The sequence below is a fragment of the Polypterus senegalus genome, chromosome 4 (assembly GCF_016835505.1).
Source record: "Polypterus senegalus isolate Bchr_013 chromosome 4, ASM1683550v1, whole genome shotgun sequence".
Classification (NCBI taxonomy): domain Eukaryota; kingdom Metazoa; phylum Chordata; class Cladistia; order Polypteriformes; family Polypteridae; genus Polypterus; species Polypterus senegalus.
This window is the reverse complement of record NC_053157.1, coordinates 277752-302546: the sequence shown is the minus strand read 5'-3', so window position 1 is coordinate 302546 and position 24795 is coordinate 277752. Positions and strand designations below refer to the sequence as shown.

The window sequence follows — 24795 nt, the reverse complement described above, 5'->3', positions numbered from 1 at the left end:
TTAAGAGATGACGTTGTCGCTACCAGTTTCGCGCGCATGCGTAGATCGGGTAACTATACAGACAAGTCGCTACTCGCAATTGAAGTAAATAGAATTCGTTCACTTCTCAGATAACTCATCCAGCTTTTAATACGCACTAAAAAATTAATATAATATTTTATCGGGTTCAGTTATGATACTGAATTGCATTTCATAAATACATTGCACCCTAAACTGAGTCTTTTTTTTCCAGCCGTGTCGAATGTGCGGAAGGCGAAACCCGCGCCATTCCTAACGCCCACTTCACCAATTAGCGGCAACTGAGCAGTTAAGCCGGCAAAAACAAACCGAAAACGCAAAGCTCGAGGGACGTGAAGCCCGAAGAAGAAGTCCGACTGCAGCAAGCCGCGGGTATGTAGGCTGGGATAGGCTGGGACTACGAGACAATTATCTGCAACAGAGTTTGTGTGTATGTTGTTGTTTTGGTAATGTTTAACGCTTTAATGTCGTCACTTGAACAGAAAGTGAGGATCGAGCCCCGTGCGGTTTGAACTTCACGACCCGTTGTACTAATCCGCCGAAAACTTCGTAGGCTTTAAGTGTCGGTGACTGAGCGCCAGCGATGTAATTCGTCGCCTTGCACCCCGTCTTCCTCTTTTTGTCCTTTAATGTACCGCGGATACAAACGTTTAGCACGTTCGTTCGTTGTGCTCGTCAGCCGGGCTATTAACCCTCTGACTCGCGACCCCAGGCAGGGCATTGGGCCCCGGGGGGTGTCGGCCGAATCGTGTGTGTGTGTGTCGTTAACGGGGTGTCTTTAAACTCCGACACCCAAACAAAACATGGCTATGGATGCTCCATACGGTACTGCAGTGATACTGCGGGAAATCCTCCAAACACATGTTTACAGTACAACTGATCGTACTTTACAATGATGTGCACTCAAACAGAGTAACGTACTGTATGTGGGATTGTAAATGAACGGGGAGTTGAATCAAGTGAGCATATTGAATTTGAAACTGAACACATCGGGCTTAATGAAGTAGACAGACGGACAGACAGACAGACTGCTATGGGGGCGACTGAGCGCCTCTGCCAAGGTCGTCCTTTACAGGACTCGGTGTGCGTCTTCAGTTTTTCTTTTGCCATTCAGCATGGGCTCTAGAAGCTGTCCGTTATGTTTATGTGTCTAAGTGTATATTGGAAATAAATGCCGTATTTCACAAACCACTCCTGCGAGACTCCCAGTTCAGTTTAACGATTTCTAGGCCTGCTATTGTTAGACATGTGTCCTGTGGTTCTGGAAGGATATTTAGATGGCGACGGCACCAAAACGGTAGGCTCGAGGCCTGTAACAGGACCCACATCGTGCTGTTTGAACTTCACAGACACCCTACTAAAATTCTCTCCTTTTGCCATCACCGGATAGCAAAGTGTTGACCCCATCACCAGACTTGCTCTCTCTGTCTCAGGGGTGGGGATCGATCTGTTCTTAACATAATTCTTTTTCTTTTTTTTGTAAAAACTTGATTACTATGTATGGATTGTAATAAAATTAATAAAAAAAAACTTGAAGCTGAGCTGGTGTGGTAAGATGGGCGCTATTGTGCTCGTCAGTCGTAGTTTGTTTGTGACTCTGCAGGTATTCAGGTAGAGCTCCATGTGTTTTGTCGCTAGACCGTCGGACAATACGGCTGACACCAAATACCGAACACAATGGGGTGCCAGTTGACGACGGGGCACACACCCACTTGCCAGTTTAGAGCGGCGAGGTAATCCAGTGCTTGTGAGACGGTAACACAAGTGCTGTGCAGGCAGGCAGACGGACGGAGGTGGCCTGGTTGAGACGCGGAGTTGATCTTCAGGAGGTGGGTGCCGATACCTCACTGTGGTCTGTTTACTTTGTAGTGGTGTGCCCACTTAAGGCTCGTATATTTAATAAATGATGGTTTATCCATAGCTGACCTCTGCTTGACGATTACAAGCAGTATGTTTGCCAGCTCTCCTATTTACAGGTTTTCTTTTGACAGATCGCAGGCCCTCTGAACACCTTTCCTGGCCGACCTCCTGGTTGTACCGATGGCTACAGGAGATCTGAAAGGCTGTCTGCGCAAACTCGACCAGCTGCTCCGCTCCATTAACTATTCTAGAGAGGTGGACTACCCTGGGTAAGCAAGAACACACTTGAACTGTCTGGCGGTGGTGGCGCTGATTACAGAGAGACACATTTTAATCGGTGCTCGTGTCTGAAGGTTGACAAGGTCCGAAGGTGGGAGACTCATTTTCCCAGTTTGCCCTGGTTAGCTGGTTGTCTCCAAATGTTTGTCGTCCACTCTGTGCAGCCCCAGGTATTGTGTGAGGTGTCTCTTCATATCATTTGATATCCCCTCCGCCTGCGTCGTCTTTGGCATCCTCTTCACCTCATCCTTTCCTCCTCCATCTTGGTGTACCTTTTCATCTGATCATCCTCTGCCTTTGGCTGCACCTCCATCACTTTCTCTCCTCCCCGCCAAGACTTTCTCTTAATTTCTCCGTCTCTCGCTCACTCCTGTTCTTTGTCGATTTTCTTTGTGTGCCCTTTTCTCCTCGGTGATCTCTCATTCCCTTGCGAGTCCTCGCACAGAGAGGCTCCTTTAGACGTCCGATTGGGGGGCAGTTCCCACCATACCCCTCTGACTTTTGCTAACGCTGTGGGCCTGCAGCTCAGTTTGCACTCGGCATGTCGCCCAAGCAGCAGAACTTTCCTGAACTTTTTTTCTCAAAGCAAATCTGCTGCCAGCATCTCAGTTTCCGCCTCCTCCATCAGCGTTCTGCTCCCCATTCACACCCTTTGTAGACTCCGACGTTGAACTCGCTTCCTGCAGACCCTTTTTCACATCACATCCTGTGTCCTGCACGCAGACTGCGTGTTGGATTGATTTCCCCGCCTCACGACCTTTAACACGCAACACAAGGCCGCACACCTTTGTCTTCCTCGCCTCGGTCCTCCCTGAATTCCCCTTTTGCTGTTTATCTTCCTTACTAGTTTGCCCATTTCCATCATCTTATGTTTCAATTCACTTCACTTTGAGAATGAACACAAAGTCGTCAGCCTCCGAGAGGTCCTGCCAGCGACGATGGCGTCTGTTATTCCAAAGCGTCATTTCACTAATATTCACGTGACCCCTGATTCTTAACCACCTTAGTGTCGGGTTTACCCCCAAGACAAACGAATCAGAAGCGTTGAATTGTTTTTTTTATTAACAACTAAAATGTTGGGTGGCAGAGGCTTGTAAAAGAACACCATACCATAATGACAATAGGGACAGCATGGCAAGCATCCTCTGCTGCCCTGATGCACTTTTAGCACTTGAGCTTTGTGTGATGCGTTTTAAAACTCTCGCCAACTTTCATAGTTGCTCTTCAGGCACATGTGGAAAGATTTTATTTTTCCTGTTGCTTGCCCATGACGGGGTAGAAATTCAGTGCCTGAGCCCCACAGTCGTATTGTCTGTACTTGGCATCCCACTTGGTCCGCCTACTGCAGGGTATCGAGCTCTAGATGTGCCAGAAAACCTGATACTGAAGAGGACCGCTTTGGATGTGATGTATGTGTCAATGCCAGCCTTCCCTTGTAGGCCCTGAGACTTTTGTCACTGCTTATGTCACGATTGGGGAAAATGCAGTCGTGGCCCAAAGTTTGATGATTGACCCAAAGTGTTGGTGTTCACCAAGTCTGCTGCTTCCATGTTTTTAGATCTTTGTGTCAGATGGTTCTCTGGTCTACTGAAGTAGAATGACAAGCAGTTGAGAAATTTTATGACTTTTATGGACAATGACATGAAGTTTATGTGGCACAGAGTCCAGATTTACAGTGCTGGCCTCTGCAATTCACCCTGGCATGCTGTCTGGCAATCAGCTTCTGGGCCCAATCCTGACTGATGGCAGCCACCCATTCTTACATAATCCGAATTGGTGGGTTTTTGTTTATCCCCCTGCGTTCTCAATGGCATTAAGGTCTGGGGCAGGGGTGGCAAACTCCAGGACTCGAGTGCCGCAGTGGCTGCAGGTTTTCATTCTAACCCTTTTCCTAATCGGTGCCCAGTTTTCACTGCTAATTAACTTGTTCTCCATCACTTTAATAGCCCTGTTAGGAGAGTTCGGCCCTCTGCGTGGATTCCTTTCTTCATTAAATGACAGCCAAGCAGAAATGAGACGACCAGCTAAACTGGGGCTTCAAACTCCAACCAATTTCACTCCAGTTGCTTTCTTAATGAGAAGCCAATTCTTGCTGTTAATTAAAGTCGTTATTTAATAACCCGGCCTGTTGCTGCTCTCGTTCTGCCACTCTTGTTGTTTTTCTGCTCATTCTAAGAGCACCAATGTCAGTGTTTTGGTGTCCTGAGAGATCAACCTTACCGAGACCATCACTTCTTTAATTTCAGATACTGGGAGGTGGGCACAGGGGAGCTGTTCATGTGGTGGCTTGTTTTGTGTCTTATTATTGTTTGGCTGCTAATTAAAGACAAAGAAACAACTATGGCGCCTGAGTCAAGTGAATTAAAAGAAATCTGGTCACTAATTAAGAAGATGGTGAGAATGAAAACCTGCAGCCACTGCGGCACTCGAGTCCTGGAGTTCGCCACCCCTGGTCTGGGGAGTTTACTGGCTGTGGACCCAAATGTCGATGTTTTGTTCCTGAGCCTCTTAGTCCTCACTTTTACTTTGTGGCCCGGTGCTCCGTCATGTGGGTCACCAAACTGTACCTGGGTGGTTGGGAGAGGTTGCTGTCGGAGGATGTTCTCAAAAGAAGGATGCCAAACATATTGATGTAGGTTTGAAAATAAGCAAGTATGACATAAAAACGTCACAGAAGATTGGTACACTTTTTTATGCTTAGGATTTTATATATATATATATATATATATATGCGTGTGTGTGTGTTGCATACTTTACCATGGTGGATGTTTGCCAACTGGTAGACCAAGCACATGCGTGACCACCCATGCAATCAGATTGCGACTTGGAACACAGATCTTATATATAACGTGAGTAGTGAAATGTCAAGCAAAATGACACCTTTTATTGGCTAACTAAAAGATTACTATATATATATAAAATATAATAGAGAGATGGGTATATAGAAACGTTTTTGTTTGGATCACTGCCAAGTCCATCAACCCAGCACGCACTTTGGTGGGATGTCCCCTCCTTTTAGTTTCTTTCTTTGTTCACAGTCCATAAACTTGAGGTCATCAGTACTGCAGGTTAAGATGGGCGGTCAAAATAAAAAGCGTTTGGGATGAAAACTCGGGCAGGGCACCTCAGAAGAAGTGTCAGAATTATGGGGACAGGATGGAGTGCTTGTCAATCAAGTTGAACCTTAAATTTGTCCATAAAGTCCCATTTCCCTTTCTCTGTATCTTAATTCTTTGTGCTTTGCCTATAAAGGGTAGCCATGCCCAGATAGGTCGACAAAAACCTGGCAGTAAGTCGGATGCCTGGTGAGCTCTGAGCTGCACTCTTATTCGTTCCTGGAGGCTCCAGTGATATCCTGTCAGCCAGCCTACCAGCAGTCCCAGTGTGCACTTGTGCCAGCAGTGAGTTATGCCACTCCTGTCAATGCGCCAACGCACCCATTTGAGTGGTCGTTTGTTTCCTAAATATGCTACAAGTTGAAAGTTGTTTCTGTGGCGCCGTAAAGCTTTTATTGCGAGTGTCTCTGTGCTAACATCCAGCATGTGCTGTGTAATTTGATGCTGTTGGGTTATCACAGTAGGCTGGCACACAGAAGATCTGAGGACAGGCTGTTGGACTTGTTAATGATGGCACCAGAGAATGGTGACGTGTGACATTTGCCCTTGCATATCAAACTTTGACTGTACTCTGTGCATGGCACAATACGCACCCTGTAAACTTATTTTACTGAGGCAGAGAAAAGGTGCATGCTGGGAATTGGAGTCCTGACTACTGTGCTCTTGGTGTGAATAAGTGTCTGATGACTGAAGTGTTTAAAATGATGAAGTGAGTCAGTCCAGTGGATCGAGACTTGTATTTTAAAATGAGCTCATCAAGAACACGGGGACACAGCTGGAAACTTGTGACGGGGACATTCCTCACAAACATTAGGACGTTTTTTCTTTACACAAAGAGCGATAGACACTTGGAATAAGCGACCAAGTAGTGTGGTGGACAGAAAGACGTTAAGGACTTTCAAAACTCGACTTGATGTAATAAGTGGAGAGGACTGGCGAGCCTTGTTGGGCTGAAGGGCCTGTTCTCGTCTCGAGTGTTCGAATGTTCTAAAGTGTCCAGCAGGCAGTGCCAGGCCCATCACGTGACAAGCGACTTGAGGAGTTTTGGAGTTCCATGTTAAATGCAAATGTAGAATTTCTTTAGCTGTTTGTTTCAGCTTCAAGGGAGTGACTTTTCTTTTTTTGTACATCCATTCAGTTTGTGTCATCTGATTTGTGCCTCCTGGTTCAACGTTCAGAACTGCTGTTGGTCTAATTTGTTTTGTAGGTTGGCAAGAGGAGATCCAGTGTCCGTTCTGCCCATCATCAGCTACGCTTTCAATTCCTTTTCTTTGCTCTTGGCTGAGCATTTTGTGGAGTGTGGAGTCGAACTCACCGGAAAAAATGACCTGCGCTTAGTTGAGGGCGTCTATAAGGTAAGCCGCGCGGATTTATTTTACAGAACGTGAGCTCCACTTCCTTGTGATGTCGAAATCCGTGCAAGAAAAGCATATTGCAGAGGGAGATGGCTGATCGCCGCAGTCTTGTTGCAATCTTCGCTTCCCTACATAAGTGGAAAACGCTGAGTTATTGCTGTTTGAGGTGAACGTTAGTTTTTATACTTCATGGGGATGGCGTCGTCAGACTCCTGTTTAGACCGTCGCTCTAAGCCTGCCTGGCAGATTAAACTGGGTGACTGGCACTTCACGTTGAATGAGCAGGAGGAGGAGTACAGGGTGAAGTGCGAGGGCTCATTCTCCGTATTCGTAGCGCGCAGCGCGAAAGCTGAATGGCCGTCTGTCTGGCTGTTTGCTATGGACGTGTTCAGAATCGGCCGCACCCCAGTCAGTTGAATTGTGAGGCTCTGCAGGAGGAGCGATTGCCCTCGAGATACGTTGGAGTTTTTCTTGATGAGGTATGAAGTGTCTGACTGTTGGCCATTTTCTGTTACAAGTGCAGTGGTATGGCGGTCTGAAGGAAGACCAATCTACAAATAAACGAATTGTGTTAATTTGAGCACAAAGGCACACACAGAGTACCTATCCATGGTCCAAGGTGGGCATGGAACCCAACTAGTATTAAGAACCCACCCAGCCGGCGAGTGCTCTGTGTGAGGATGTTGGCCGATGACGACGCGCACTCGCATTTGTGGCTGCTCTTTTCATGGTGAGGCCCCTGAACACACACACTAGTGCGGGTGTAATCTGGGCACAAGTGGAGTGTCGCCTTTAATACACAATTGCACTTTGTCACACTTTACCAGTTCTGTGTTCCCTTAACATCATCTGTTCTAGAAATTCACTTTGGGCTGAGCCTCCCTTCGGTTTACGTCACGTACTGCTCGGCTCCTTCCTAGGCCTTTGCCCCCACTCTGATCTTCCATCTTTCTCTCTGCCACTGCTCACTTGGGGTCAGAGACGTTGCTGTCGACACTTGTCTGTATGACAGATGCCATCCTCTGCCCAGTTCATGATCGTTGGTAGCTGGGCTCTGTCCCAACTGAAGCAGAATTGAACTTTGAACACCGCTGTGCCAGTTCAGGGGTACCAGTTCATGGCTGTCGTAAAGTTAGTTTGGGTTTACGTGCAGCTTTTGACGTGGCTCATCGCAGGGCTTCTGTTGGATTATTTGGAAGTAAAGCAGATAATAACCGTGCCAGCTTAGCAAATGATGGCGGGCATGGCGTCCCCCAGGACTTGCTGCTGAGACCAGTTCCGTTTTCTCTGGATATCCTACAAGGTGGCTTGATGCCCCGTGTTATGGGCACTTAGTGGTTATGGAATTTGGATTGTGCCTTGGATTTGACGACGATGCACTTGTCACACCCAATGGTTCACTGAATTGGGACGTTTTTTCTTTTCTCTTCAGGTGCTACGGGACCACTTTCACTATAAACCAGTCTTATCAAAGCAGCAGTTTCTCCAGAGTGGATATGCAGAAAGGAGAATCGCGATAACCTGTGACATCATCACCTACCTGATCAATAAGCACAAGGAATTAGTAAGTGTGACAAAAGGGTCCTGCATTGAGCGATGTGACACTGAGCTGGAAATCCACGTAAAGGTGCCAGCAGCTGCCCTGCAGTCTGGAGGTGGCCATAGCCAAAGGTCACAGTATGACGTGCACCCACCTCACTTTACGGTTTGTTCCCAAACAGAATATGAGCCCAGTTTTGATTTGGATTACTCTGTCTTGGGCCTCGTCTGTCCACTTGACGACATTTGCGACTGTTTTACTAGGCAGTGAAGCCTGCAATTGGCCTTAAAGAAATTTGAAATCGCCAACTTTAGACCGTGAGCCGTGGCGTGGGAGCCAGCGTCGAGTCGTCCGTCAGCCTCTGGGTAATACGAGGACCTGCCAGTCCACACACAGACATTGACTTCGAGAAAGAAACCCACAAACAGAAAATCACACTGCGGGTTTCCTTTTGCAGTCGCAGGTTTGCTTTTTTGATGGCACTTGTTTCATGTTGGCGTGTGTCAGTAAGTGTTGGCGCTGATTTTTTAGCATGTTGGTGAAACTTCCTTTACACCTGGCCAGCTGGTTTATTACCCAATCCTAATATCTAAGTTGTGTGTCTGTGCGCAGAAGTGCTAGTCCTACAGGGTCCGAGACCCAAAATGGAGAGAGTGGAGAAGTCGTTTATTGAAGCGGGTGTGCCAGGTGGTCTTGTGAACGTGTGGCAGAGTAGCCTATTTAGATGCCTGGCCTGCGATGTTCCCATCGTAACATATGGTGGCCTCGGGGCCTTCTGATGACACTCTGACCCCAGATTTGATTTAAGTCGCGTCTTTTTGATGTGTATCTGTTTGAAAGTATGTTGAAGACCCCCGGGCTGACAGGTAATTGACTTATTAAAGGGTGAGAGTCGGAGCAGTTGCTCGAAGCCTTTGCTAAATGATAACATCATCTTGTCGTGTTACTTGCACAGGACCCCATTTTATATAAATAGATTATCATCATCATGATCTGGTGAAGGTGGCTGTGAAAGGACTGACACAAGATGACGTCACTCGAATGCGAGTAAAGCGCTCACAATTCTCACCCCAAAGTGCCAGCCTAGCTGGAAGAACACGTGGCTGCTCTCCTGTGCGGTGCATTTAGTTAGGAGATTTGAGATTTTTGCTTCAGGAGTTTGTTAAAATGGAGTCTCGTCGTCCCAGTCAGGATTACACTAAGGGTCTCACTGAGCCACGTTAAGAGGGTAGCAAACTCGGGGTTGACACACGAGGGGCAGAAAGTGATGAGGTGCTACCTTTTAGAGTCACTGACGCGTCCCCGGGTGAGCATACGTTACAGCACTGACCGATGAAGAGGAGCCACGTGACCGCTCTGTGTTGCTAGCAGGTGTCGTTTACACCTCCTATTTAACCGATGTGGCCAGCTGGACTGGCGAGCTCTCATCTAAATGATTTAAGTTTGTCTTTGAGCTTCTCTTTATCCCTCCCTAACTTGTGTGTTTTTCCCTTCTGGACCTTGGGAGTGACGCCGACACAAAACTCCCTTGCATGTGGAAAAAGGGCCTTCTGTGCTCTGCTTTTATAGCAGCTTTTAAATAATATGGTGGGAGTCTGAGGCCCGCGGTGGCACCACAAGTCCGAGCCAAAGCAGCCCTACCTGCGTGTAGTCGTAGTCTGGAGGCCTTCACCTGCTGCTCCGGCTGCCTGACCGGAGGACGTGTTCTCGTTGGGCCTTGGGCTGAAGTGTCATCCTGTCACCGGAGGCGTTGAGCTGCCTGCCCTGGTGGCTGAGGCACGCTCTCTTTACTGCTACTCTACGTGAGTTCTGTTTTACGTGATCGGTACCAGTGACCCGAGACACAGGAGGCGTCCACCCAGTTACGAACACAAATCGCCCATCTTTGTTTGTGGTGTGTGTAACGCTTGGCCATCTTGGGCCACACTTGCTTGTTAACTTAACCTGCTTCTCTTTAGGGGAGTCTGGAGTCCCTGATGCAGACGTCCAAACTCTGGGCTACAACAATATGAAGCCTTGACTCTGGGGGGGCTGAGGCAGCGCCTTCAAAATCACCTGTGGTTTGTCTTGTTAGGAATCTCCTCTTCATTAAAAGAAAGTATCAAGCGGTGCCAGGCTGTGTGCCAGTCATGGGAGCGTCATCATCACAGAGGAGACTCTCTTAGCCATAAGTAACTTTCTACTTTTCTTCTTTGAAACGCAGTCCTGTTCACCTGTGACCCCCTTTACGCTTCGACACAGACTTGCCGCTTGTGGAGTTGAACCTGTGCTCTCTGCCCACTGGGCACCGTTACCTCCACCGTCAGTGGTGGGCCAGGAATTGTGATGGGAGTCGAATGCCTTCCTCTACCTGCTGTGTATACGTATTCCTATAGCGACACCTACTGGTGCATAATGGAACTGCAAAAAACTCAAGATGACTGCCAATGAAGGTGAAAAGCCATGAAAGCTGGCAGTTCAGGGCCGGCCCCTCACTGGCAGATCTCGGGGTCTGTAGTGCTCTGGTTTTGCACTTTGCTGGTCCCTTCATAAACCGTTTAGCTTATTAATGGCATGTGGCACACAATTAGCAGCTGATTTCTGAAGCGAGAGCAATTCTTATTTAAATGATTGTGCATCAAGCAATGCGAACAGGCAGTCAGCAGGGGTTTTAGATGGGCACCCCATGTTTGACTTCAATGGTGGAACTGTGTGAGGAAGAAACGAAAGCAGACGGTCAGGAGGCGCAGATGACATTATGGTTGAAGTTTCAAAAGGTTTTGGCTCAGGCCCAGCGTGAGAGGCTTGTGGTCAAACTAGAAGAAGTTCAGGTGGGTGTGAATGTTGCTTAAGCACTGCGAGCAAAGGCTTATGGGAGGAATGTGATCAGAATTCCATGGTGTTGGAGGCGGTGGCCATCGGGGACAAAATTTAAAATATGAGAACAAGCTGACCACGTGAGATAGAATGGCAAATGATGAAGAATAGGAGGCTCCTGGACGGAATAAGGCCCTGGGTGGGTTAGTGGATGAGGACATCTGAAGTGTTGATGTAGGAAATTTACACGTGAGACATGAAAATACAACTTCTGAAAAGCAGCTGAGTCCTACTGGACATCCAGAGAGTACGCAGGAGCCATTGCTGTCTATGTATGGAGGTCCTTCATAAGCTGATGAGCACCAATAGTGAGGCCTCCTCTGGAGTTGTGTGTGCACTTTGGGGCTCGCATTACAGAAAGGACATAACGGCACTAGAGGAGAAGGTCTGGAGATGTTACAGGACTACCCTTGGGGTGCCATGAAGGAGACCAGCCTTTAAGAGGTCACCTGACTGAGGTGTGTGACAAGAGGAAGGCAATTAAGAGGGGGTGGTCCAAGCTGTCACTTTACAATGAAATCTTCATCCAAAACACGGACCCTGCCAGGAACATCTTAAGGGCAGGTTTGGCTGAAATGGGAGAAAATCTCATTTTATGACACAAACGCACACAGAGAGTGAGCGACCAAGTAGTGTGATGGACAGCAGGACTTGGGAGACCTTCAAACTTGAGTTGGTGAGTTGGACTCCATGGCCTGCTCTCACCTGACCACTCTTCAGCAGGGCGGACGTCCACACACACACACACAGGTAGGTTATGGCTTCCTAAGCTCTTGTATCTGCTTTGTTCAACAGTCCAGCACAAGTCACTTTGTGAGCTCTCCTGTTTTGGGGGTCCGTCATTTAATTACAGCTCATTTTGAAAGGGCCCTTGGATTCCAAGTCGGTTTGCGCAGACAGACGCTCGCTGGATTCCACCCTAACCCTAAGGCTCTCCGTAATATCAATGGATGTTCTAGTAGCTTGGCTGTCCTTGAGGTTAGCGGATTTGATGTTAGACTTGCTAAACTTTAACAGACGGCGTTCAGCTTAAGGTGTGTGTGTGTGTGTGTGAGATGCACGTTCTAAATCTCCTTTGACATTTGTGTGTTTTTTTTTTTTTTTTAATGTATTTATTTTACAGTCCAAATCCCAGCTGAAGAAGAGACTTCCAAGTGTGCCCAGCAGTGCCCCATCACAAGGTGGGCATGAGAGGCTCTTCCCTGACCTCCCTTACAAGGTAATCGCCATCCTTATTCCTCCTCCTCACTCGTTGTGCTGCTGTTTGAACCTCCCAAGTGTAATTCTTTGTGATCGCCCCTGATGGTTTGAGCGTCGGGGTCACGTGCGGCTCCTCGTCATTTGCTCTTTTAGACTTTGTGAGTTGGCCAGTCAAGTCCTTCATGGCTGCATTGCCCCCTCACCCCGTGGCCGGTTGTGTCTCAAACTAAAGCCCTGGCTGTCTGCTACCTTTGCCTTCTTTTGTTTTTCATTTGCAGACCAAACCTTTAGTGGAAAAACATGTGGTTGGCTTTGTAGACAGTCGCCCCCGTTCACCTTCGTCACATTGTGACAGCGAGTTTGTAGATGATGATGATGATGATTCCTTACTGCCGAGGCCGACTAAAGCTCCGTGCGTCCAGGAAGTGAGTGTGTGCCGCCCTGTACTGCGATCTCAGTCTCTGGGGGTCGACGGCATTGAACGTCCTGCTGGATGCTTTACCTCATCGGCTGAATCTTCGCGCCTGACTGTACCTCCGCTCTGTGGTAGTGAAGTGACGGTGAGTCCGTTTTTAAGATATTCTTGTAATTCAAAGCCTTTCTAATTCATTTACTGAGCCAAGTGTTTCTCCAGCTCTGCTCCGATCCCAGTCCAGAGTTGTGACAAGCCAAAGGCTTTGCTGCTGGCCTTGGGTGCCACTCATGGGTGGGTTACTGCTGGAGCAGGTCGGGCGAGGGGTGGGGCCATCTTTCTGTGTAAAGTCGGCGGATGGCCGCCGTGGTGTTGAGTAAGAGGCCTGGCGCTGGAGACGCAAACGTCGGGCGACTCTCCCCGTTGTGCACGTCCTCGGGTACCGCCGGCCTGCCTGGATATTCACGCCGTCTGCCCTGCCATTAAAGTGATATACAGCTGCCATTGCGACTTCACAGAGCTGATTGTGTTTGACAGGCGATGGCTGAAGATACGCAGCTCCAGGATTTGCGACAGCAGCTCTCGGAGTGTCAAGAGAAGATACAGAAGTTGTCTGTGATGGAGGAAAGGCTATGGGTCGTCGAGGAAGAGATGAAAGGAAAAGTGATAATAGACAGGCTGGAGTGGGACAACCTGGTGAGCCGACTTGTGCTCCTGGAAACAGAGTGGATTCTCAGCTCCACGAAGGTACGGCCGCACAGCTGGGGGTGTGTGGGGGTGTGTGAGAGAGAGAGAGAGTGTGTGTGCTGGCCTGCCAGTGTCTGCTGGGAAAGACTTTAAGACAGCAAAGAGGCTTTGTTTGTGAGTGAATGTGTCCTTTTGAAACATGAAGCCCGAGCTCGCCGTTTGTTGAGAGCTGTATGTAAAAACAAGGGACCCCCCATGATGGTGCTCTTTTGTTGTAAAAGGCCCGCTCTGTTCAGGTGCCACTTGGACCCCCCACACCTGTCACTTTTTCCACACACACACACACACACTTGAGTTTTCTTTTTTTCCCATTTACAGAACGATTCGTCCCTAAACAGAGTGACAGGAAGTCCCACCTTACCTCCTGAAGCTGAACTGGACCAGGACACCACTTTGGGTACGTCTCTCTTCAGGGGGTTTGGGCCATGACCGCGAGCCTGCTTGACGTTTCTGTACAAGCTGATGCCTTTGTTCTCTGCAGTTCTTTGAATGGCTGTTGTCATTTTAGTAGTTCAGGTTCCCCATTTGTGGAGTTACGCCTGACAGACATCGACGTGTTGCCACTCTGCAGCGCCATGATAAGTGACATTGGAGAGTAGCGGTGTCCCTGTGTGGTGTCTGGTGTTGCTCTGTTTAGAGAACGGATTGACGGAACAATTCAGACGCAGAGAAGCCAAACTGTCGTAGCGGAGGTTCTGTTCGGCTCCCTCCTTCGCGTGTGTGTGTGTGCGTGTATACTTGTGTATATTCACATGACTTCTGACGCTGGTAGTGCGCTTATCTCTATCCTGTATAGTAGAGTCAGGCTGACGTCGGGTGCGTTGGTATTGTAGGCTGGCACACCACCACATTTACTTCAGTGGCATACGCAGGGTCTGTCTTTATAAAAAGAGGAACAAATGGCAATAACGCCAGCAAAACATCGTCCTCCTGATATGCATACAAACCCAGTAAAGATGAACCTGAATAACAAACAGAGGAGGCCTTTCCGCGTATTCGCTGGACTCCCTGCTTACTCCTCTGATGGTTACAAAGGAGAATCAAACCTCCAGCCAGAGGTAAACCTGCGCGGGGGGGGTGCTCAGAGACCGAATGAGCAGCTGCCCCCACCACACCAAACAATGTGCCAAAGGGGTCCGCCACTGCTGTCGCAGGACCACCAGACGTTATTGACCCTCCTGTTGTGCTGTCTGATTGGCTGTAGGTGTCGCTGCACTTCTTCGGCGTCTCCAAATCCTGCAGCATCGCGTTTGATCCAAAAGGTCCGCCGTGCCAGCGCATTTGACACAAAATGAACCCTTCTCTTATCTTTGTGCTTTTCTGTCCGCCGTTGGAGGCCGTGTTTCTGCGCGTAGATGCCTGTGTGCCTCCATGGCCTCATTTGTAGGCAGACCACCTCTTTACGTCTGAGCTTATTCTGCAGAATGTCCTGAATGTTCCACTGACACGTCGGCTCCCGTTATCTGTGTCATTGTGTTCTAAACAAAGGCTTATTTAAATTTAACGTTCACTTTATAGGCCTGGCTGCTGCACCAGTGATATTGGATTGGACGCAGTAAGTGTGATTTAATGCTAAGGAGAAATTCACATGCGTAAAGCAGGGTAGGACAAAGAACACCGCCAACGCACCAATCGATATCCATCCATTATCCATCCTGCTATATCCTAACTACAGGGTCACGGGGTCTGCTGGAGCCAATCCAAGCAAACCCCGGGCAGGGCGCCAGCCCACCGCCGGACACCCACCAAGCACACACTAGGGACAGTTTAGAATCGCCAATGCACCGGACCTGCATGTCTTTGGACTGTCGGAGGAAACCCATGCAGACACTGGTCTCCTAACTCCGAGGCAGCACCGATACCTACTGCGCCACCGTGCCGCCCGCAATCGATATAAATATAAATGAACATGTGTATTGTTCCGGTGTCAAAAAGTAAACTTGAGTGTCCTGGGAGGAAACATTGAAATGCCTGACAGCAGCGGGCAGAAAAGACCCTCGGAGGCACTCCTTAGCCCACCGCGTCTGAAAGTGCTTCGAGAGAGCGCCCCCTGGAGGGGTTTTTCATGATGGCATCCATTTGTGCCGCCATCCTCTTTTCTACCCCAGCTTCCAGTTTGCCCCGGGTTCGTCCTGTGATGTTGTAGGCTTCCCCAGGTGACCACAGCGCAGAGCGTCCCGCTGACTACTATGGACTGGTAGATCTGGCATCAAGAGAGCCGAGTCTCCTTGGCAAGTACGGCCAACACGAGCTCTGTGAAAGTTGCGTGTTTGCTATTAAAAAGTAACTTCTCCGCACTAATTCTCCCACTCGGCCTCATCCTGTTTTTAATGTTGTTAACTGCATCCTGTTGACTTACAAGAAGCAGGCCTCTGCTGCCAAGGTGCCATGTTGGCCTTTACAGCCCAGCCCGGCCCAGTCCTGCACCTGCGCTCCAGGTCTTTAGTGGTAACCCCGTGGCGTTGGTGGGTTACAAGCGGGGCACCATACCCAACGTGTCCACACACTCTACAGGCTCCTTCTTGTCATTCAGAGTCCCACAGATGAAGCAGCCTTGGCACAAGACCACCTGATGCTACATTTTGGCAGCCAGGTTGGCACATCGTGATGGCTGCCATACCGTGTGGTCATTGATGTTTAGTCCTGGTGGTCCCCTCTCCTTATTCGTTTGAATTGACCTCGTGCTTTAGTGAGCTGCCCCCTTTTCTGTGTTGACGTCCTTATTCTGAGACATTCAAACACATTTGTATTTCCTCCTGTTCTTTAAATGCTGCTTCTTGAGTGTCGCATTCACACGTCGGCTGCCTCGTTCCTGACGTCTCCTCACGAGCAGACAAGTCATGTGACACAGAAGCCTTTAACATCCAGTGTTGTTTGAACCCGCGTCTGCACCGCTCACTGGCCATCAGATACACTTAAGGGAGCAGACGGTAGAGGAGAGGGTCCGCTGTGACAAAGGTAAGCGTTTAAAACTCGGGAATTGGGGCGCAGGCCAGGATGATCAGACCATGTAAGGAGGAAATGTTGGGAATAAAAAGCTTGGGGGTCCTCGGGTCTGACCACCCCAGGCTCCTCCTCCTTGGGGACACCAAACGTAGGCAGATGAATCTGTCCGACTTTATATTGTGCCTTTCAGTGAGCACATCGTCGGTGTGAGTTTGTATTTGATGTGATGTTCCTCATTTTGAATTCTGAAAGCACACAAACCTGATGGGAACGCAAAGATCAGAGGGTGCCATGAAGTGAAGGCCAAAGACAGGTGGGCAGAGACACAGTAGGGCACTCGCTCAGGGAGCAGATGCAGGCACCCTGGCACCTGAGTAGTGGGTATATGGTGGCATAAGGTTACCAATGTTCACAGAATGGCAACGTCTGAGCTTCTTTCATTTTTCTATTTGGGGTTAAAGCGAGTGATCAGACGTCTCGGTGCCCCCGCTTGTCCCCAGGTTGGCCGTATTGCCAGTGCAGGTGGAGCCTGGTGGACTGACGTGTCCGCAGTTAAAGCAAAAAGTCGTGGGGTCGCCCTAAACGTGAATCCCTGAATTGTGTTTCAGTACCATTGCAGGGAATAACTCGCTAAATCCAATGGCGCTTATTTCTTGTTTTATTTTCTCTCTCTCTCCCCCCGATTCAGACTCGAGATCCAAGACGCCAGAGAGCCGTCATCATAACTCAAGTGGATACGACTCAATCCTCTCCACAGACGCAGCTCACATCAATTCTCTTGTTTTGACAGAAGTTTCAAAGGTGAGTGTAACTGGCAGCCGCTGAGCTACATTCCAGCGCGGGGTCAAAGGAACAAGCTGCCATGTCTGATATACACAGGCGGGCGCTCGGCTCCCACTGATTTGCCGTCGTCTTCCGCAGGCCTGCGCCAAAGAGCCGCTCTCTCAAAGCTCTTCACGTGGAGCGTCGGCCTCCCTGTCTCTGGTGCAGAGCCATGCCAGGGAGCGGCTGCACAGGATCGGACATCTGTGAGTACAGAGGAGAGTCGGGGGTCTTAGGGCAGGGCACGGCACCAAGGCTGGCTCTTTTAAAGAGGGCTTCTCATTTCAGGATGAAGGAGACTGCAGAGCTGCTGAAGTGTGACGTGGAGCCATCTTAGGGACCACAAGGATCAAACGAACGGCTGCCCTCCTCAGTTTGTGCGATTAAAATACGCGGTGGTGCAAAGTGCCCGGTGGTCCTGTGACGTCGTGTGTCCGTGTTCAGGGTCCCGATGCTCGCCATGGATTGGGCGGGCGGTCGTCATCGTCATACCGCCCTAGTCGGGCTGGTGCCAGGTGCCCAGGGCATTTCATTTCTTACCAGCTTGGGTGTGTGCCCGGTTGGCACAGTGTGCATTTTAATGAGACACCAAAGCCACCTCCTGCTGTAGCATACTGAGCCAGTGCCAAATGGGGGTAGCAGAGGGCACCTTACAGGTATCTGGACCCTCACCACAGTCCATTTGAGCCCATAGACTGGGGAGTCCATCGCAGAAACACTCCATGAAGTCACATTTGGGATTGAGGTTGGGGGGCTCGTTTTCTATGGTTGAGATGTGGGATGGGCGTGTCACAGATATGGGGGGATTCCAGGGGACTTTATTATTGAACGTCGATGGAGATACGGGACAGCCTGTGTGTCCCATGCGAGTACCCTGGACGAGTGGCCACCGTAACAAAAGGACAAGTGTGTTCTGTGTCTCCGTCCAGCTGCTCTTTCATTCCAACAGATGTTAGCCCTCCTTTATGAATCTCGTACCCCGTGGCAGGTAACGGAGAGCCGCGCGCTGCCACCCCATTAACACCGAGGTCTATGTTCAATCCTTGGACTTCGGCGGCCTGCACCGCTCCCGCCCTTCCTTTGTCGTGGATTTGTTAAAAATGTCCGTCTGTGTTTTAAGGGAGTTTGAACATCAGGTTCTGAAAGAAGGAACACGCATGTTCTCGAGTGATGGCCCGGGACAGACAGACAGACGGACGTTTGGGACTGCGCTGCATTTGCGCTTTAGGCCGTGTGACGAGAAGCCTGAGGTTGGTGGGTTTAGTGATCAAGTGGTCCGCTGCTCCCAGGTGTTCTTGAATGACTTCTGCCAGTTCACCTCCTTGGTGGTCAGCTGTCCTGTAGCATTGAAGGCCACGAGGGTGGGTCATGTGATAGCTTAACTTGTCCCACAGCAGGCTCGTGGTGGGCCCTGCATAGGGTACAAGGGAGGGACAAACCCTGGAAATGGTGCCAGTCCTTCACTGGGTGACCAAACACGAACTTGGGCTGATTTCACTGCCGCCCGTTCACCCGACCTGTCTGTCTGTGCAGGGTGGGTTTGTGCAAGAAAACCTGAGCCAATGGGGGGGCAAATCCACCCACTCCCGCCTCGCCAGTAGAAGAGGCCAAGTCTCCAGACACCTCCCTGTTGTCACATGTTGTGGTGTGGCTTCATTTGACAATGACACAATTGCGAACTGAACTGTCCCATTGGCACAAGGATTCGGACCCTTTACTCAGTCCTGTTTGGTGGCAGCTCTTCCGGCCTGGGGTCTTGTTGGGTTTGATGTGACAAGCCTCCCACACCTGAATTGGGGTCTTCTGCCGATTGTGCGCAGGTCCGCCGTAGGTGGGCAGCTGCTGTTGCGTCCCTCCTGCTCGCGGACACCCCCGAGGGTCCTGTGTTGTCTTTGCTTTGTGACCCTTTGGCCCAGATGGTGGTCCAGAGCACACCAAGCAGGTTTCCATTAAGGGTGGCTCTGGTTCAGCATCAGCCTTGTGCCCACCACCATCTTGCTTTCATCAGACCACAGAACTTGTTTCTCACAGTCCGAGGGTCCTTTAGGTGCCCGTCTGCCCACTCCAAGTGATGGGTTGTCCAGCCTCGCTGCTCTGGAGTGTCGCCCTGATGATTGTCCCATTTCTCCCAATCAGGTTCCCTGGAGCTCAGCCTCTTCCTAAGCCCTGAGGGTCCACTCAGCTTTAGAGGGTCTGCAGGTGTTCCAGAGTTCTTGGATTTATGAGTTAGGGAGGCCACTGAGACCCTCCAATTCTGTGCCCTGCCTCAGTGCCATCTCTGAACTCAGCAAGGTGGTCTTTGCAGTTCATGGCCTGCAGTTTGGTCAGCTGGCCCACCTTCTACAGATGGCCTCCTCATTTCACATCAAGCCATCGCTGAGCCAAAGCAAAGGCCCTCTGTGCCCATGACGGTGGGATCTTTCACTTTATTTTAATAAATTGTCAAAGATCCCTAAACTCCTGGAGGTACTTTGTCATTCTGGGGGCTTGAGTGTCACCTGGTGTCCGTTCAAGGCTGTGGCACAACAATGTGAGCTGCTCAGGACCCCAACCACCCACGGCAGTGAAGCTCTGTCGCCCTCTGGTGGCTCATCTGGACATCTCAGGTGCCTTCTTCAAATTGGGGGCTTGCTGAGACGGGTGGAGGTTTTGGATGGCATTTTGGAAATTCATGGCGAGGCACTTTTAGGTGCCACTTTAGTGACCACCAACCTTACCCATTCTCTGAAGATGATTTCAAGTGCCACCTATGTTGTGTTTGTTTTTAGTGCCATGTGGCCTCAGCCCAGGGACAGTCAATTCATTTGGTGCCATAGGTGGCCACCAAGGGCTGCTGTTTATGGAGGTTAAGGGACACACGTGAGGGGTGCCATTTCTGTGCCCTAGACTTCCACATCTTCGTCCCAAAGCACCACCCCATGCCATGGACACCAAGGGGTGCTCTTTTGGTAACTCCAGTCTAGATGCATAGGGGGTCCAGCCCACCCCCAGGGCTCTGTAAGCCTCTGTCCAGTACCACCTGTGCCCTCCATGTGGTGCTCAAGTTATGAGGTTACAGGAGCTGGAAGTCAACCCAATTGAGACCCCTGATGCAGCAGCGGGTGTGTGTTTGGTGGTCCTCCGCTGGTGCTGCTCCACGATGTTGTGAGGAGGTCTGTGCCTTTTGGTGGGTTGGTGGTTGCCATCTTCCTATGTGTGGACAAGTCACTAGCTGTCCTCCTGCCCACTGCAGCCCCTGTCCTGACCCGAGTACTGGTGCAGTACCGGAGACGGCCACAGGGTGGCACCACCAGTCACTTTTTTATGTACAGTATAGTGCCTTTCACATCAACTTTACAATGCGATTCGATTTAAATCCACGACATGCAGGGCTCTAAAATTATCAGCTGTGCCAATTTGATGAGGTGGGGTGGGGGGACGCCAAATAGAAAAGGGAGCTGCAGTTGGTCAAACGGCCAATTAACAAAACAACTAAACTTAAGCCAATTTCAGGTGGGCAGAGGTGAAAATGGCGAGGCTGTGCCCATAGATGGCTGGTGCCACACAGTTTATGTAAAATGAGGCCCAACACTCAAACCTTCCATGCTGGGCACTGGGCCTGGCGTTAGCCTGGCATTTGAACCCTTGCCTCTCTGTTAGCACCTCATTACCTGTAGACGGTGGTGGGTTCACAATCCAGGCTGCTGAATGAGATGGGCTGGCGTAGTTGGCAGGATTGAAGGATAAGACCGTCTTGGGCTTGTGGCTGTGTAGAAGAAACGGGGGTGGGCAGCCACTAAGTATGGGGGTCATTACCACAGACGGTGAGCTTGTGTGTGAGCGCTGAGTGGCCAGGGTGGTGGCAGCTCAGGGAATGCAATCTGTGACCAGTAAAAATGGCCATTGACCCCTGGGTGGTCTGTCTGATGTGGGCAGCGGGGACGAAGCCCCACGTGAGCTCCAACTCCACACGGTAGAGATGGGATTGTGCCATCGTGTTTAGCCGTTAAAGGGTCCGAGTGGTCCAAGCCCAGCTCTATGGCTGAAGGTCCACCTTAGTCACCTTGGCAGCTGGAATGGTGGAAATGGGGTCTGTGTGGATGGTGAGAGCAGGTGCCCATCCTCATGTTGGGTGAGTAAAAGTGGGCAGCCTGGCATCTGGAATGTGACTGGAAAAAATGAACAACAAGCACATGAACTGCGTGCCACTGGGGCATCCACATTAAACCTGAGCAACGGCCCCTCAGCAAAAGGCGCTATATATGCCATGACGTGAGCACCACTGTAGCTGATAATCGCTGATCCCTTTCCTAAGTCCTTCAGTAGAAAGTGAAGCTAATAAAACAGCTGGATCAGACGTTGACATGTCAAGGCGCTATATAGTATGAAATTAGCAGGACACAAGTGGTGACGCTTGGTCTAAAAGGCGCTATATAAAGGGATGGCCCACCAGATGCCAGTGCTAAGCATCCTTTCCAGCCTCAGCCATTGTTTTATTCCCCTCGTCTGAAGTGTAAGGCGCTATATCAAATCCACACTTGATTGACAGACTGCCTTGTATATATAAAGTAAAGCCAAGTTGCCCCCTCTGCTTCTCTCAGTGGTGTCACTGGGTGGCCATCTGCTGTGGATCTCTTGTGCCCACTCTCGTATTTCAACTTCTCCCACAGCAATCATCTGGTAAAGGCCTGGACCGCCAAGGAGCACCACGAGGTACTTGACCAAAGCAATGACACCCAGTGCCCCCCGCATCTTCTGCCCTGTCCCTGGCCACTGCCCACCACTCAGCCTTCACCAGCTCCGCCGATCAGTCACCACCCTGCAGGTTCTAAAGATGCACCGTGCCAGCAGCATTTGAGACTGCGCTGCCCAAGCTGGCATCTTCACTGTGATATTCAGCCATTAAAATGTTGAGCTCAGCTGCGTTAATATGCCTGGCCAGACAGCGCCAACCTCTGGGCACCAGCGCCTACGCAAGAGCAATTTCAATTTGTGACGTGAGCAGCGCTGTGATGGGCATAGCAGCTCGCTGTGAGTACAGCGCCCCCCGGTGTTGAGGCAGATCTGCACACCTTCACATATTTTGAATGAACTGAGCCCACCAGAAGGAAATGAAGCCCCTTTACTGAGTGACTCTAAACCGGCATTGCCAGGCTGCCATATTCAGACCCTTACTTGTGCCCAGTATTCTCTCATTTCTCAGGGGGCCACTGTGAGTTGGAAGGACTCCAGCTGCCCTGTACTGCCCACCTCACAGAGCAGTGGCACCACTCATGAAGGTGCTGCCCGCTGCAGTGGGGTTGGGTATGGTGACGTTACTTTAAATGTGGAGGAGTTTGTCACAGATTTGGTGGGCTGGGGGGGTAGCAGGTGTTTGTGTGGCTGAGTTTGAAAGGTGAGGGCAGCGCCCAAATTCCTCCAGTGGCCTTTAACGTAATCACTGCCACACCAGCGTGGGTCGAGTTGGGGGCTTCGTGGGGACAGTGACACAGCTGAGGAGTAGGGGGCCGCTCTACTGCCAATCAGAATAAGGATCCCTCTGTCCTGGCCAATCAGATCACACGCCTTCATGTGTCGCTTTGTGAACCTGAGTGCCATCCAGAAGGGGGCACTCTTTGCTGTGCTGTTGGTGGTCTGCAGCACTGAACAAGCCCACCGCAGCCCCTCTTGGCCTTTTATATTGCTGGCATGGTATGAAAGATGTGAGCCGCGTCATTAGGCTCGCCAGCCGAGCTTTTTGAAGTCGGGCACAAGTGCCGCGTCTGCCGCCTTTTAGCTTTGGCTGCTCGCCGCTTTTTATTTTCTCCTTAAGTGGAAATTAATGAAAAATTCCAAAGTGAGCCTCTGAAGGACCTCCAAGTGGCGTAATGAAAAGCAGCAGCGGGTGTGCCAGATGGGCACAGCAGCCCTCCACACTTGTACTGCAAACATACAGCAGTAGTGGGTGACAATTCCCAAAATACAAACTGGCATAGGTGGCATGCTGAGATCTCGGAGCCCTTTTAACACAAATCGCTGTGCCACAGCCAAGTGCCCTGACAACGAGAATCGCAAGTGCCCCAGCAGAATGTGCCACCAAATCCCCGATGGTTTGCACTCCCACCATGACAGTACAGTCAAAAGTCCTGAGGACCACTCTGTACCAAGCTAGTGGGCACATGAGTGGCAGGAGCAGGGGCCTGCCCACCTGAGCCTGACTGGGTGCGTCTTGTGGGCAGTGACTTAGAAATGCTTAGTGACCAGAGGGGCGGGGCCAAGGCTGATGTGACGGCTTACTGGGCGTGGCTCTTGGACTGGGATTGGTTGGTGGTCCTGAGGGGGCGGGGCTCGCTGTCCGTCTCGATCATCTAAGGTGGTCCACGTGTGCCCATCATGCTGGGTTTGTTTCTTTTAGTGCCATCTCGTACATTACTGTGAGTTGAGGTGAGGGTGTCGGGGTTTCCACTCAGGGTGACTTGCCTGCCCAGTGTGACCACAGTGGCACTGAGTGGCTTTCTTCCTCTGTTCTGCCATCACAGCACCTTGAAGTGGGGCATTAGTATGGTGGCACAGCACGCAGGGTTTTGGGCACATTGTTTTGTGTTCATTTGGGCCCTGCCACAGAGACACAGCTGAGGTGAGGGGGTGTGTGGGCAGCCAGTGCCCCCTACAGGTGGACAGTCGCACAGGGGTGTTTTAGTGAAGAAAGAATGGACAGACCACCTGCATGTGGAATATGAAGGCACCTGAAAGGACAGACTGGCGCCCCCTGCAGGGTCACCAAAAACCTTGACGTAACAATAAAGCTCAGGTGGGCTTAGAAGGGCATCAGGGGGTCTGAGGAGGTGTTGGAGGTCGCCCCAATCCTGCCTGGCCCTCAGGGTTCCTGATGGGCACCTCTGTTGTTTGATCTCTTGGACATGAAGACTGTGAGCCATCATTGGACAGGATGTGACCACCAGTTTGCCAGTGCCCATCAGAGTGATTGACACCCTTCTCCCCTTGCCAATCAAACTCATGCTGTGCCAATCTGCCCACTGCTGATCCCACTTAGTCCATTTCAGGGACTGAAGACTGCCAAACAGTGGGCACAGTTAAAAGTTCACACCTGCTCACTGCCAGTGGGCACATGGGCAACAGAACCAATGTAACAGTGAATTCTGCCCAACGAGTGCACCTGTATAAGACTGCCAGGGGGTAACAGCCTGGCACAGCAGCATCAGATACGTGGGATGAGGTGCCCACTAGTTGAAGTGCCCAGGCCTAATATAGCGTGCCTATAGCGCCTTTCTACTGTGTCAAGTACAAGTCGAGGGCTTGTGGGCACAGAGGAGAGCGAGTGACCAGGGAGGACACGGGGGGCACCAGAGAGATGTCCAGCATGGCTTTAAAATGAGGGACTCTGAAGAGGGCACTGGGGGGTCTCGGCCACTGTCCACTTTGCTCCAGGCCTGCATTGCCACTGCTGCCCTCTGGCAGTCACTGGTGGAATGACATTGATTGTGATTTATTTGAGTTACCGTCCACTAAGCTGCAAGGCGCTATACTTCAGTCAGACACACAAAGAACCAAACACTGGAGATGTGGGCAACGTCGGGGTCACCTCTGGCCAGGCGTTTAGCTGTGACAAATCACAGGGGGTGCCAACAGGTGGAACAAGGAGCCTCACAAAGCCCTAAGGGAGAT

At 50.4% G+C, this 24795-nt stretch overlaps 1 protein-coding gene across 2 annotated transcripts; it reads left to right on the top strand.

Annotated features, from left to right (window-relative positions):
• The first annotated feature begins 9 nt into the window (after positions 1–9).
• Positions 10–17559, top strand: cep44 (centrosomal protein 44). 2 transcript variants are annotated; one of them, XM_039750078.1, is made up of 12 exons: positions 10–84; positions 233–390; positions 2010–2147; positions 6481–6628; positions 8061–8192; positions 12148–12243; positions 12503–12784; positions 13174–13383; positions 13702–13780; positions 17018–17130; positions 17251–17357; positions 17440–17559. In XM_039750078.1, exons 3-12 carry the CDS (start codon positions 2059–2061, stop codon positions 17486–17488), a joined length of 1305 nt encoding a protein of 434 aa, XP_039606012.1. In that variant the 5' UTR covers positions 10–84; positions 233–390; positions 2010–2058; the 3' UTR covers positions 17489–17559. The 2 variants fall into 2 exon arrangements, with proteins under 2 accessions (XP_039606012.1, XP_039606011.1); XM_039750077.1 differs by having other exon boundaries at positions 23–390.
• Positions 17560–24795: the final 7236 nt, after the last annotated feature.